This window comes from Gymnoscopelus microlampas, assembly GCF_963454915.1.
Source record: "Gymnoscopelus microlampas genome assembly, chromosome: 21".
Classification (NCBI taxonomy): domain Eukaryota; kingdom Metazoa; phylum Chordata; class Actinopteri; order Myctophiformes; family Myctophidae; genus Gymnoscopelus; species Gymnoscopelus microlampas.
The window spans coordinates 38,762,640-38,778,663 of NC_139958.1; the positions used below are offsets into that span (position 1 = coordinate 38,762,640).

Consider the following 16,024-nt stretch of genomic DNA (forward strand, 5'->3'; position numbering starts at 1 on the left):
GGCAAACATTGTGAAAATAGCCGATCTACAAGCTCACAACGCCTCGCAACGCAAGAGCTTGTAGATCGTCTATTTTCACAATATTTATCTGTGGAACTGAGTCAAACTAGATGTAATGCCTACAATTCCAAGTGCTTGTCAGGGTGGGGGCGTCCCCAGTTTAAATATGATTATTTTGGGGGGGGGGGGAGTCGTGGCCTAAAAGTTTAGGAACCCTTGCTTTACACGGTGGTGAAACTCAGATGTCTTACTTCTAGAATGGCGTCACACACAGGCTATGGAAACTCACCTCGTAAGGACTTCCCCAGGAACCCTCTGTCCATACCGTAGGCTCCTGCTGAAAGAGGAATCAACATCATGTCAGGGTTAGATATCCACTGGTGGAAAGTAACTAAGTGCATTTACTCAGGTACTGTGCATAAGTCACATTTTTTGGTATTTGTTTTACTTTACTGAAGTATTTCCCATTTTAAATATTTTTACTTCTACTCCACTACATCTCAGAGGCAAATATTGTACTTTTACTCCACTAGAATTATTTGAAACTTAAGTTACTAGTTACTTTGTAGATTTTGATTAATATTACAAAACATACATTAACCACTTCAGCCCTATACTTTGGCTATTTGAAAATAATGTTTATACATTTTGAAAATGTGTGAAATTGGACATTCTGCATAACGAGTACTTTTGCTTTTAAGTAAAACTTTAAGTATAGTTTAGTGCATTTTGAATACCAGACTTTTACTTGTATCAGAGTGTTCCTACATTGTGGTATTAATATTTTTTACTTAAGTACAGAATGTGAGTACTTCTTCCACCGCTGTTTAGATATCCATGCCTCTGCATTCGATACCCCACTTCTCTCTGAACATTCATGTGATGTCTCACCCAGCTCATTGAAACAGTCTCCGTGTTTCCAGTCTGCAGGCAGGGTGCCAGTGTTGGTGCCCGTTATGGGCGGTCCCTTCCTGGGCCCCGCCCCCGAGTTCTTCACGTTAACGAACGGCTGCTCGTTCTTGCTCTGTAAGAGGCACAATGCATGACACTTCACAACTCTGAACCTCGCATGAGATGAGAGCAAACCAGAAACTCACTACTGCCACCCAGTGGTGTAAACTTTACACCACTGCGTACAAGTAGGTACAGTACTTGAGTAAATGTACTTAGTTACTTTACACTGTAAAGTAACTAAGTACATTTACTCAAGTACTGTACTTAAGTACACTTTTGAGGTACCTTTTACTTTACTGACGTATTTCCAATTGTCTATACTTTTACTTCTACTCCACTACATCTCAGAAGGAAAATATTGTACTTTTACTCCACTACAATTATTTGAAAGCTTTAGTTACCGGTTACTTTGCAGATATAAATTATTATATTATAAACACACATTAACCACTTTAGCCCTATTTTATACATAGGCCATTTGAAAATAGCCGATCTACAAGCTCAGTTAGCTCACAAAATCTTTGTGTGATAGGATAGTATATATATATGTTTTACATTAACCACTTGAACCTTAGCACTCCTATTCTGAGGAGAACTTTCACGAAGCGTTGTGAGCTTGTAGATCAGCTATTTTCAGCAAAGAGGTTTGATGTAGAGGGGAAAAGGAGCAGACCACGTATAGAGCCAAAGATCAAGTTTACGAAGTATTGACGGTTTAAGTGGCTAAATGTCTTAAAAATACACATTAACATGAATCCAACATACACTAATGATCTTGCTGTCAAACAAGTCTATGAAGCTATCTATGAAACCTATGAAAAAGTTCTATCTGCAACACAATAGTATACACAATGTAGTGAGGGGTCCCTGCTTCATCTCTCTCTCAGCTAAGGGGTCCTTGACCTGAAAAAAACGTTTAAGACTCCAGATTTATAGAGATGTAGGGGCCTACATGTAGGTTGTTGATGTGTACCTTTCTATATGGCAGGTTGTTGATGTGAGCAGGGCCGGTGCACTGCGTCAGAGTGTGATAGCTGGGGTTGGAGAAGTAGTTGCTGGGGTGATTCTCACTTGTAGCAGGCACAGTATCTAAAGGAACAGCCGTCAGAAATCAATAGGAAAGAAGGAGAAGTGAGCCCTTGCTAGGTCTAAAGCTGGGCTCTAACCATTGATTCTCAACCCTTTTCATTTCCAGACCCCCAATTTGATATGTTTTAAGCCCCCGTTTGATCCAAAAAATGTGTAATCTCTAGTATCTACACTGCAAAATCCTCAATGTTAATTTAACGCTGAGAGTGTACAGTACAGATGGGTCCATTTGGTTCCATCTGAGAGAGAGAGAGAGAGAGAGAGAGAGAGAGAGAGAGAGAGAGAGAGAGAGAGAGAGAGAGAGAGAGAGAGAGAGAGAGAGAGAGAGAGAGAGAGAGAGAGAGAGAGAGACACACACACAGAGAGAGAGACACACAGAGAGACAGACAGACAGACAGACAGACAGACAGACAGAGATAGGCAGGCAGGCAGGCAGACAGACAGACAGACAGACAGACAGACAGACAGACAGACAGACAGACAGACAGACAGACAGACAGACAGACAGACAGACAGACAGACAGACAGACGCAGAGACAGAGTGAGACAGAGAGAGACAGAAAGAGGAGAGACAGACAGACAGACAGATAGCCAGACAAGACAGACAGAGCGAGGGGGGGGGGGGGGGGGGCAGAGAGACATAGAGAAAGACAGCCACGCAGAGAGAGAGAGAGAGAGAGAGAGAGAGAGAGAGAGATCATGTGTAAAAGTGGTGTTGAATTGGTACCAGCGATGGCGTAGTCAGTGGTGACGCGCATGGCGGGGGTGTAGGTGACGGCGGGGGGCATGTGGGGCTCTTTGCCCTTCTGCTTCTTCCTGTACACCATGAAGAGCAGCAGCAGGAAGATGAGCAGCAGAACCAGCACTATGATGCCCGCTATCGCCCCCATCTGGTAGGTGTCTACGGGCGCCGCCGCACTGGTCAGGCTGTTGAGGTTGCCCACAATCACCACGCCTGCTGAAGAAGAACGTTTCACATCGTTTCTGTTAGTATGATAGTATGTAACCACTTAAATACTTAAAGGATTACTTCACCCAAATAATGACACATTTCCTATCAATTGCTCACCCCATGAAGCCTTGAATTCGTGCAGATCTTTTTGTTTTTATCGCGTTCCTAAGCCAATAATGTGATGACCGGCGGTGTCTACGGTAGGACACTCAAAGAGTCTCCTACTGACCGATGACCCAGTCATCAAATTATTGGCTCAGGAATGCGACAAAAACTAAACAAATCTCCATGAATTCAAGAAAATAAGTCAGTTTTTGGGTGAACTACTCCTTTAACCCAGTGTTCAGGTTCTCAAACTTTTACATTTCAAGGAACCCCATAACGGTGTAATACTATGCAACCATTTACCCACTTTATTACTTACCCACATAATTCCTTAAATACTTAACCACGGTATGAGCAGAATAATCAATAATTCGAGCTGTATCTTATCGAAAAATAATGCACTCCGCCGAATCAGGTGTTTATCCTCGCACTGTGCGTTATCTTTCAATAAATGCATGGCCCGTCACTCTCCAAAGTCAGCATCGGACCCACACATGCAACAATGTGAAAGAATGTACACGTATGTGTGTTGTTGTTGTTGTTGTTGTTACCTTGGTCGCACCTGGAGCCCTTCCACCCGGGGTTACAGTAACAGGTACCAATCATGTGATCACAGGTGGAGTTGTTGAGGCAGTCACACACCTGACGACATCCATAGCCGTACGAACCTGAAGGGCATTCTGGGAGCAGCAAAGAGGAAACAATGTTTCAAAATGGCAAACAAAATTGTTCACTTTCATTTCAAATGATCACGTCACATTTTTATGCCATTTAGCCTACTATGGTCCCTCAGCATTAAACATTTACAATTTAGGCATTTGGCAGACTCTTAATCCAGAGCGATTTACAGTAAACAAGGAAAACACGAGGTAATACATAAAATGCACAGAAATAGTCATCTAGGATCATAGATAAACCAAGAACCTATCATCAGTCTAAAGTTCATTCAACCCTATATTCCCTCAAACGTATCTCTAACGCCAAACCCAACACTAAGATTTCGAACTTTTTTCAAACTATTTAAAAAACAAATCAATGCAAGAACAAAGGCTTCTATTTCAGCGTGCTAACTTCCCAGGAAGAGAAAGGCTGTAGTTTCAATTAACTTGGAACCCCTATCAATGATGTCATCGGTAGGCAGGTTTCTGAACTGTTTACAGTCCACCGATGAGACTCAGGGTGAGTAGACAGAAAATGGTGGCATCTTATGATGAGCATTAGTGAGGACCAATTATACGAAGACATGGCAAAGTGGTCCTCTAAAAGCAACTTTGCTGCCATTCAACGTATGGACGGGTGTGTGTCACTCACTCTGCTCACAGCTGCGTCCCATGAATCCCGTGCGACAGGTGCAGTGACCAGAGATGTGCTCACAGTCTGCTCCGTTCCTGCACTGACAGCTCTGAGAACAGTCTTTACCGTAGAAACCCAGCGGGCAGCCTGCAATGGAACCATTACAAGGACACCCACATTAATATATATTCGGCTGCGGACCCCCATCGAAAAATATTTTGTGCCATTCTTGTGTTCTTAACTCATTTAGTGCCAATGACATGTAACATGTCCAAACCGTGTTTTCAGTGTTTACGCTGAAAACTTCCTGGTTAACGGATTTGGGAAAACGACTGTATCTCGACTCCTGTGTTTTCCTCTGCATTTTTGGCCAGACATGCTATGTTCAACGGGCAATAACGAGCGAACTGAGGGTCGAAATGTAAAAAAAAATACTCTGTGTATACCAACGATCGGGGGATCGATCGTACTGGAGATAAATATTCTGTGAGTACTTGGAAAGGTAAGAAAAACGAAACATCGCTGGCACTATTGCCGATTATCTATTTATTTACTTGGCACTGAATGAGTTAAATATTTTCACAATGTTCACAATCTTCACGCTTTTTCCGTGGGGGTCCCCGCACGTCACTTTGAGAACAACTGGCATAGAGTACAACGTACGTGTGCTGTGCAAGCATGCCATGTGCGTGCGTGCGTGTGTGTGTGTGTGCGTGCATGCATGTGTGTGTGTGTGTGTGTGTGTGTGTGTGTGTGTGTATAACTCACGTTGTGTGCAGTAGAGGCCCGTCCACCCTGGGGTACACTTGCACTCTCCGTCGTACGCGCTGCAGAACGCTCCGTTGTGACAGTTACACGTGTGGATGCAGTTTGGACCCCACTGAGCCGGAGGACAGGCTGTCACCACAAAGTACATCACTGTTACTGTCACTGTCACCACTAAATACATCACTGTTACTGTCACTGTCACCACTAAATACATCACTGTTACTGTCACTGTCACCACAAAGTACATCACTGTTACTGTCACTGTCACCACAAAGTACATCACTGTTACTGTTACTGTCACCACTAAATACATCACTGTTACTGTCACTGTCAACACTAAATACATCACTGTTACTGTCACTGTCACCACAAAGTACATCACTGTTACTGTCACTGTCACCACAAAGTACATCACTGTTACTGTCACTGTCACCACAAAGTACATCACTGTTACTGTCACCACAAAGTACATCACTGTTACTGTCACTGTCACCACAAAGTACATCACTGTTACTGTTACTGACACCACTAAATACATCACTGTTACTGTCACTGTCACCACAAAGTACATCACTGTTACTGTCACTGTCACCACTAAATACATCACTGTTACTGTCACTGTCACCACAAAGTACATCACTGTTACTGTCACTGTCACCACAAAGTACATCACTGTTACTGTCACTGTCACCACTAAATACATCACTGTTACTGTCACTGTCACCACAAAGTACATCACTGTTACTGTCACCACTAAATACATCACTGTTATTGTTACTGTCACCACAAAATGTATCTCTCAAGTCAGTCAGCACCACTGCCCTAAACATGAAGTGTTGTTGGTAGTAGGAATAAACACAAAAGCACCCGGGAGGAAGTGGACTAGGAAAGAGGAGGAGCCAAACCCAGCTGCTGTTTCTACACAAAAAAGGAGGTGGTGCCCCCAGAGGCAAAACCAACTTGTATTAACCTAATGGGTTCCCAGATTTCCACAAAATACATCACTGTTACTGTCACGACACAATCCATCACATAGTCTCTGAAGCAACACTGTTGCCTCCCAACGATTTTCAAATGCTTCCATCATACAGTCTGTATTTCGGACACGCTGAAAACGATCCGGGAGTAAAAGCAGATGACCCGCCTCGTGTTTGCAGTCGCGTAAATGTGCCCTGATGTAAATCAAACTAGGCGAAGCACGTACTGTATAGCTTGCTGCTTATCGGAAATGGAAATTCATTCAAATATTGTAAAATATTTTTTGAATATATTTCACCGTATTATTTTCACGAACGGAAATGACGAACGGAGGTGACAGCTTCCGCAATCGGCTTTCAGACAGGTGTAGTTCCAGACTCTTTATAGTATTCGGAGATTGTGGAATACAGTAGTTGCCTGGCTTGGCGAGACTACTTCACACATCGACTCTGTCGGGTGGAAACCCCATATGTCCAAAACTGTTACTTTTCAGGATTCAAATTCAAAAATAGCAAAAGTAGCAGATCTACAAGCTCAAAACGCGCTGCTTCGCGCCGCGTTTTGAGCTTGCGGATCTGCTACTTTTGTTGTTTTTGTGTGACGCTGTAGTGTGATCAAGTAGGGCATCAATTTCCCCAAAAAAACACAAACAGTTAAAATATGGAGGTAGGAGGTTTCTGCCCGACATCAACGACATGGAATACCAGTGGTGGACATAGTACTAAACTCCAGCACTTGATGAAGTTCTAGGAGTTAAAGTACTGGAGAACATATTTGTACGTACATTGGGAGCAGTCACTGCCGATCCATCCCGGGTAGCACTGGCAGGAGCCATCGATGGGGTTGCAGGTTCCGTTGTTGGTACAGCTGCAGCTTCTGGCACAGCTCTTACCATATCTGCCACTGGGACAGACTGCAGAACATGAAGGAATGAATACGTTAGACCAGGGGTCTTCAATGTGTTTTTTTTTTCAGACTAAGGACCCCCTTAGCTGAGAGAGAAATGATGGAGGGACCCCCCCCCCCCCCACAAACACACTTCATGTTGCATAACATTGTGCATTTCATAGTTAGCTTCAGAGACTTGTTTGACAGTTTGTGAATTAATGTGTATTGTCAGACATTTAACCACTTAAACCCTCAATACCCAGTAAATTTGAACCATGGCTTTGTACTGACTACTCTTTTATCCCTCTGCGCCAAATCTCTTCACCAAACATCGTCAGTCTAATCTATTTTATTTAATGCACATACATGTTACAAGTCATTTAGCTGGGGACCCCCTAGAGTCCCCTCAAGGACCCCTAAGGGTCCCCAGGCCCCACTTTGAGAACCACTGACTTTCAGGAATCTCTGTGTATCTCTGTGTGTCTGTGCCCAAATATGGACGACTGATGTCATTTTACTGATGTCATAGTACATAATGACGTCATCATGCAATGACGTCACAACATCTACATCACATGCATGTAATTCTGTCCTTTATATTGATTTTGTTCAATGAGCAAACATCATTTGTCAACTTGTAGCAACAGAGGGACCTGCCATCTGCCATCTTCCTCTGTAAACTGATCCACTGTAGTGCTGCTGTGTGAAATGTTGCACTGGACGAGACATGTGAAATGTCCAGAGCCGTTCCGCCATGATCGCTATGATGCTGTGGTAGCCGGGCACAAGGTGTACACCTTTGGAGGGTACCTGAACCTCAGTGATCAACAGATTAGTGTCCATGTCTTCAACACGGTGTCTTCGCGCTGGATGAAGTTGCCTCCAGTGACAACTGGAGGAGGAAAACGTCCCCCTGAGGTTCCCTCCATGCGCCATGGCCACAGAGCTGCGCTGCTAGACAATGTCGTCTACATCTGGGGAGGATATCCTTACTGCAGCATGCTTTATGCATTTGATGTCGACACCCACAGATGGTTCAAGCCTGAGGTTTCTGGTACAGTTCCAGGGGCGAGGTACGGCCACTCGGCCTGTGTCTTGGGGAAGGTCATGTACATCTATGGAGGACACACTCAGCTCACTGGATGCTCCAATGACATCTACAAGTTGGACACCGCCGCAATGGTCTGGTCTTTAATTGACACCGGAGGCACTCCACCGCCGGCTTCCGAATGTCACTCTGCCACCATCATCGGGACAAAGATGTTTGTATTTGGGGGCAGAGTGGGGCGGGCGTTTGACACGGAGGCCGAATGCTGGCTGAGAAAGCCTTCCAGAAACCTTCTTCCAGGACGACGCACCGGCCATTCAGCCTTTGCCTACCATGGAGAGCTGTACATATTTGGCGGCCACAAAGGCCGCCAAATATACTGCGATGATCTGTGGAAATTCAATCCAGAGACCTTCTCCTGGAAGGAGGTTCAGCCCAAGTTGCAACCGTATCACCCGTGGCAGATGTCGTCCATGTGCTGTTGCATGGTGGGAGATCGTGTCATCCTCTTTGGAGGATACAATGGATCCTCTGCCTCTGATGACCTGTATATCTTGGACTTGAGTCCTACTCTGAAGACCTTATGCAAGCTAACAGTTCTTGAGTACTGTCTGGACCAATCAGAGCTCCCACACGACATCAAGTGGGAACTGGGCTGGCAGCCCCCAGATCCAGATTTGCTTAATGAGTAATGTGTAATGTATCTCACTCAACAGTGAACAAACCAACATCCAGTATAAGTTCATACAGGGTATCTACACATTTTCTAAAGTGATCATTGGGGCGGCCATAGCTGAATGGTTAGTGAGCCCGCCTAGGGAGCCAGAGGCCCTGGTTGCCCCAGGCACGATTCCAGGCCAGGTCAGCATATGTGTCGATGAAATGAAATTTGTCCCTGAGCAAGACTCTTAACCCCTAATTGCTCACAGGTTCTCATTGGAAACAAGACCGCAAGGACTTTCATGAACGACATGTTAAAAGGAATTATCCTTATCCTAGACCTTTAATACCTCTAAAATAAAATAAAATAAAAATAAGACCATTGCTGCGTCAAAAGTATTCAACAAACTATACTATAAAAACAAATTCAAACATTGGCCACATTGTCAACTAGAAAATGTGCTCCTCGGAGCACAGGTCTCCGCCAGTACTGTTCCTGATTAATCCTGTCTTACCTCACTTCAAAAGTGACACACCTATTTATAGGTCTCTATTTCATCATGCGTCTCGCTAGCCAATCAAAGCACACCCTTTTCAACATATTGTCACGTGTCACGTGAAGCTAGACCAATGTTAGCTTGGTGGACACACGGAAGGACGAGAACGAAAACATAGTCTCCTGGCGGAGACAAATATTACGTAAGAAGGGGCAACATTTGTTTAAATAGCCGATCTACATGCTCACCACGCCTTGCAACGCGAGGTGTTGTGGGCATGTAGATCGGTTAATTGTCAGAGAGGATTCCCCATTGGTTTCTACAGACCCATTTTGAAGCCACGAGGCGGACATCATCCGAGCTGGTGTCATAGACATGTACACACCATATAAGGACATTAGACATGTACACACCATATAAGGACATAGGTACCACGCAGTGGTCGAAAGTAACTAAGTACGGTACATGTACTTAAGTACAATTTTGAGTTACTTTACTAGAGTATTTCCAATTTGCAAAGAATATCTGTAAAAGTACAGATATTGTACTTTTACTCCACTACACTTATTTGAAAACTTTAGTTACTAGTTACTTTGCAGATATAAATTACTGTATTATAAAACTATTTAGCCCTATTTTATACAAAGGCTATTTGAAAATAGCCGATCTACAAGCTCACAATGCGATGCGACGCGTTTGTGAGCTTTTCCCATGCCTGAAAAGTTTGAGAACCACTGAATTAGAAGAACTAAAACGATAAGACAAGCACCAATTTAAAAAAACAGTTTACTTTTAAACGTTCTAGTGACAGTTTACACAAGTTTAAGTTTAATTCTCTCTGAGAGTGTACAAATGGAACCAAAAAAGGGTCCATTTGGTTCCATTTGTACACTCTCAGAGTTACAGACCCATAAGAGGCCATTGGAACCCCCTTAAGGACTCTTTGAGACCCACTGGTGTACCAGAGTGTTTCCAGTGAGCCAACATGCACAATATCAGCACAATGACTCTGTTTGACCAGAATGGAACAGAGCCTTAATTAGCATCATTGGTAACACCTGTGTAGGAAGAGGCCGATCTACAAGCTCACAATGCGATGCGACGCATTGTGAGCTTTTCACATGCCTGAAAAGTTTGAGAACCACTGAATTAGAAGAACTAAAACGATGAGACAAGCACCAATTTAAAAAACAGTTTACTTTTAAACGTTCTAGTGACAGTTTACACACCTTCGTTGCACAGAGCCCCCTTGAAGCCTGGTAAGCAGTCACACTGTCCGGTGACGTGGTGACATGGGCCGTTGCTGTGGACACACTGGGGACACGCCTGGCTGCAGTGGTGGCCGAAGTAACCTGGAGAGCAGACTACACAACATATAACATGTGTTATGTCTGTGCCAACAACACAACACATGCTTGCATTCTTTCAATTCAAAACTTCACAAAACATGTATTCTTTCATATCAAAACTACCCCAAAAGAAAAAGTATTCTTTCAAATCAAAACTACACAAAAAAAATAGTATTCTTTCAAATCAAAACTCTGAACTAGTGTTGTAATCTGGTCTCTATGTAAGGTGCCTTGAGACAACTTGTTTTGATTCAGCACTGTAATAAAATGCAATTGAATTGAGTTGGATTCTTAACATTGATGGGAACGCCGAACGGTGAGATGCTACTGTGATGAAACAGAAGGATTGCACTGTATTGTTTGTGTCTTACTCCTCTGAGTGTTGTACAGTGGTGTAAAGTAACATGTACATGGTATTCTTTACAGGAGTATTTCCAATTTTCAATACTTTTACTTCTACTCCACTACATCTCAGAGGCAATATTGTACTTTTACTACACTACAATTATTTGAAAACTTAAGTTACTAGTTACTTTGCAGTTATAAAATATTATATTATAAAACATACATTAGCCCTATTTCATACATAGGCTATTTGAAAATAGCCGAACTACAAGCTCACAACACGTCGCATCGCGACGTGTTGTGAGCTTGTAGATCTGCTATTGTCAAATATTTTAGTACTTTTACATTTGGTACTTTTTGATGCCAATACTTTTGTACTTTTACTCAAGTAACATTTTGAACACAGGCCTTTTACTTGTAACAGAGTATTTTTTATAATGTGGTATTGCTACTTTTACTTAAGTAAAATATCTGAGTACTTTTTCCACCACTGGTGTTGTATGACATTGTGACTGTTGTATTGCATTGTGACTGTTGTATTGCATTGTATTGCATTGTGACTGTTGTATTGCATTGTGACTGTTGTATTGCATTGTGACTGTTGTATTGCAATTGCATTGCATTGCATTGTGACTGCTGTACTGCATTGTGACTGGGACTTACTCCTCTGACAGTTGGCTCCTCTGTAACCAGGAGAGCATTCACAGATGCCTTCATCCGGGGAGCAGGAGGCTCCGTTCTTACAGTTACACTGCAGAGAGCAGTTAGGCCCCCAGCGGCCCTCCATGCATACGCTGTCACAGTGAATACCTGCATGGGGAACGAACACACACACACATATTCAAAAATAGCAGAAATGTCAGATCTACTGTATGATACGTCGGGCGAGAGCGGCCGAGATCCTTACGGGTCCATTTGGCTCCATTTGTACACTCTCAGAGTTACAGACCCATAAGAGGCCATTGGAACCCCCTTAAGGACTCTTTGAGACCCACTGTTGTTAGTGGTGTACCAGAGTGTTTCCAGTGAGCCAACATGCACAATATCAGCACCCTAAGCTCTGTTTGACCAGAATGGAACAGAGCCTTAATTAGCATCATTGGTAACACCTGTGAAGGAAGTCAGGAAGAGGCCTAATTTCTTTCCAATATGGCTGCTGTGCATAGAGCCTATAGGCCTATAAAATAGACGCTCGAGAAAGCCGGACGCACCGCGGTGGATCCAAACCACCCAAAGTCCGCAGTGGTGAACAGGTACTTTACCACTGCACCACCCGAGCACCGTGGCATGTCCCTCTTGGTCGGTTTCCTGAAACCACTTCACTTCCCCCCGCGTCTTTGGTCTTATGGGTTCTTCCCACTCCACCTCTCTTCTTTTCTCTCTTTTCTTCTCTCTCTCTCTCCGTTCCTCCGTCTCTCTCTCTCTCTCTATCTGCTCTGACCCCGTGTGAACCTCCTTTCCTTCCGTCCCTTGTTGGCATTCTGTCCAGCATATGTAACAGTGTACGCAGCTAATTGCCTCGGGACAAAGGCCTCTTTGAGGTAACTGTGTGGGTGTGTGTGTGCAGGCACGCACGTGTGCGCGCATGTGCGCGGTCACGTTGCTAGGTGACAGCAAGCAGCCGCGTACGCCGTCCAGATCCTGAAAAATTAGGCATCAGTATGCTGCTTAGGCATAGGCTGTGCTGTGTGTCTGTGCAGCGTGTACGCTGCACACAGACACACACACACACACACACACACACACACACACACACACACACACGTTTACCTCAGCCATAGACGTCCCCTCAGGCATGAGAACCACTCGTTCTTATGTTTTTGTTACTTAGGTTTGTTTTCTTGACCACGATGTCAAGAATGTGATTTAGATAGCATGCCATTTAAACAGATGCTAGGCTTACCTGGGATCCTAATTTTTGCATTCCATGTATGTAATTACTTTCTTATTGAAAGTCGCTCTGGGTGCTTAAATTGTAATTGTAATAGAACTTGGGGGGTTTTACAGTGTAGATTCACGTCCCAGATATAACAAATCGTATATCAAACTGGGGATCCTTGAAATAATATTAAAAAAAGGTTGAGAATGACTGGTTTAGCCAACCATGGTTGCCATTAATTGGCAAACAAGCATTTATATCTGTGGTTCTCAGAGTGAGGTTCAGCCAGGAACCTTCAGAGTTCCTTGACGGGGTTCCAAATGGACCCTTACAGGTCTGTAAGTCTTGAGAGTGTACAAACAGAACCAAATGGACCTGTAAGGGTCCATTTGGTTACGTTTGGTAAACCGTAAACAAAACCGAGGTGTCTAATGAGTAGCTTGTCCTATGTAATCAGTTGGACATAAAGACAATCCAGGTTTTAAGAGCGCGTGCCTTATAAACCTCTGAAGTCGTAAAACGTTTAGAAAACTATCTGCAATTTGGACTCTAAAGGCCCATTACGCACTGAAAGCGGCAGACGTGCGCGTCATCCAACGTACTAATTGTTTACAACAACTGTAGCTACACGTACTGGATGTGTCAAAGCGGTAACCGGAAGACTCGCCCTGCAAAACACGCTCGCCCCCATTTTTATCCACAGACCAGCAGTTCTTGTATTCTTTTTTGCTTTACTGAGGATAAGGTTAGAAATAAGTTTAAAGTTGGGCATAGCTTTACTGAGGCTAAGTTTAGGAATAAGGTTATGTTTAGGCACCGTTTTACTGAGGTCACGTTTAGGAATAAAGTTAGGTTAGGCATAGTTTACTATAGGTTGCTATATCAGTGGTCCTCAAACCTTTTCATGTCAAGGACCCCCAAAATGATATGTATTGGGCCATGGACCTCCATCTCAAAATATGTTCCAAGGACCCCCAGAAGCATAGAATTTAGTTAAAAAGATTTGCTTTAAAAATATATATATATTCAAAGATTTGCACCATTTATTTTCTTCAAAAATAGCAGATCTACAAGCTTGTATATCTGCTTTTTTTAATAGCCAAAGTATAGACTAAGTATAAAATAATGCTTTTTAGCTCAAATCTAAAAGGATGCATTCGCGGTTTTAATGGGTTAAAGCAGCTCTGAGCCGTTTTAACACTTTGAATACATTGGTGGCCCAATGCATGATTGTTTTAATGATCAATCAATCAACTGTGTTCCAGCTTGAATCAATGGAACTAAAGTAGAATACATTAAGTACTTGTATGTATTGGTATCACAATGAAAACACAATTGTCAAGGTTTTGAAGAACAAGTACCATGCTATCTTACCACGCTATCTTATCAACAACATCGTAGTGTTTTGCCAATAGGCTCTACTCACAGCAGCCATATTATGAAGACATTCACAGGTGTTACCAATGATACTAATGAAGGCTCTGTTCCATTCTGGTCAAACAGAGTCAGGGTTGCTGATATTGTGCATGTTGGCTCACTGGAAACACTCTGCTACACCAGTGGGTCTAAAGTTGGGGTCCCTCATGGGCTTCCAAATGGCCCCTTATGGGTGTGTAACTCCGAGAGTGTACAAATGTACACTCTCAGAGTTATGGGGGTCGTGGAAACCACTAACCACTAAGGAAGTGATAATATGGCTGCTGTGCATAGAGCCTATTACATGGAGGCCCACTTGCAATATCATCAGGTTGGGAATTGTACTAGAAATGTACGCACACTGTAGTGACTTTTATTTAGACTATCCAACAAGTGAGTAATGTTTTGAGCCAAGAGCTTTGGCTCAAACGTTGCTCACTTGTTCTAAGCCTAAATACGTCACTTGGGGGAGCTATACAGTGTGTGTACCTTTTTTATTGCTCGTGTTTGTTTTGGGTCCAGCACCTGCCTTCAAAAGGGTTTTGAATGTGTGCAACTTCTTTTGATCATACTACTAGTATGTACTTACGTATTGTATTTGAGTAAATGTACTTGGTTACTTTCCACCACTGCTTAAGGGTTAATGTTTTGCCCATGGTTGGAGCTAGGGTCTGCCACCTCCTACTGAAGGGGTCTGGATTTGTACCAGCATGAGAGGAAGTGCCTTCTGAGGAGCCTCAAAGGCAAAATAAATACCAGCACTGCTTTCTATTTCTCCCAATGGAGTTGATTTTCATTTCTTGCGTGTGTTTCGACAGAGAACATCTACAAATGATTGGGGAGGACAGAGGAAGTACCGCTCGTGGCCACTGAGCGCCATGCTTGTGTCAAAGATGATATGCTTTAATTAATGCTCTAGAGCAGTGGTTCCAAAACTTTTCAGCTCAAGAAAGACCTAAAAGAGAAATTAGACGTTTGCCCCGGACCCAAACTAGTGAAAATAGCAGATCTACAAGCTCACAACGTGTCGCTTCATGCCACGTTGTGAGCTTGTAGATCTACTATTTTCACTACGTCTTATGTATTTATTTATGGAAATCATTTGATTTTTTCAATGTATTTATGCAATACTTTTGGAAAATGCTGGAATTGTTTTTAATTCATGAAAAGTTTAGATTTCTTTTAGAAACAATATATATATATATATATATATATATATATATATATATATATAAATGTAGGGAGCAATTGGTCCGCGACCCACTGTTTGGGAAACAGTGCTCTAGTCTAGAGATGTTGAGATAGTTTGGAATTTTATTTTTATTTTTACTGTCTAATTAGTGTCATAACTAAATTAAGATTAGCTGAATGAAATCGAGAGACTGAACTTTTGAAGCTAAAACGTCAATAAATGAGGCTCTCTGTGGCTGCCCAGATAGCAAAATATGGTTATTCAACGTTGAATTATAGTGGTTAGGGTTGATTTTTGGTTACGATTGAAGACTGATGGTTTTTCAACATTGAATCACTGTTGTATTGCAGTGCAAAATTCAATGATTGAAATGCCAACATTGAATCAGCGTTTAATCTATGGTGCAAATTCAATGATTGTGATGCCAACATTGAATCAGCGTTTTATCTATGGTGCAAATTCAATGATTGAAATGCCAACATTGAATCAGCGTTTAATCTATGGTGCAAATTCAATGATTGAAATGCCAACATTGAATCAGCGTTTTATCTATGGTGCAAATTCAATGATTGAAATGCCAACATTGAATCAGCGTTGAATCTATGGTGCAA

At 42.8% G+C, this 16,024-nt stretch overlaps 1 protein-coding gene across 2 annotated transcripts in view; it reads right to left on the reverse strand.

Moving 5' to 3' along the window:
• megf10 (multiple EGF-like-domains 10) overlaps window positions 1-16,024 on the reverse strand; it is a 75,932-nt gene that overhangs the window by 11,656 nt on the left and 48,252 nt on the right. Inside the window, exons 11-20 of one of the 2 annotated variants that reach the window (XM_084046021.1) lie at window positions 11,590-11,736; window positions 10,462-10,596; window positions 6,924-7,052; window positions 5,162-5,290; window positions 4,412-4,540; window positions 3,652-3,780; window positions 2,771-2,998; window positions 1,928-2,043; window positions 892-1,024; window positions 290-334 (exon numbers count right to left, since the gene is read on the reverse strand). In XM_084046021.1, coding sequence (XP_083902147.1) covers window positions 290-334; window positions 892-1,024; window positions 1,928-2,043; window positions 2,771-2,998; window positions 3,652-3,780; window positions 4,412-4,540; window positions 5,162-5,290; window positions 6,924-7,052; window positions 10,462-10,596; window positions 11,590-11,736 — 1,320 coding nt within the window. Of the gene's footprint in view, window positions 1-289; window positions 335-891; window positions 1,025-1,927; window positions 2,044-2,770; window positions 3,002-3,651; window positions 3,781-4,411; window positions 4,541-5,161; window positions 5,291-6,923; window positions 7,053-10,461; window positions 10,597-11,589; window positions 11,737-16,024 lie in introns of both variants that reach the window. The other variant, XM_084046020.1, reaches the window with a different exon arrangement.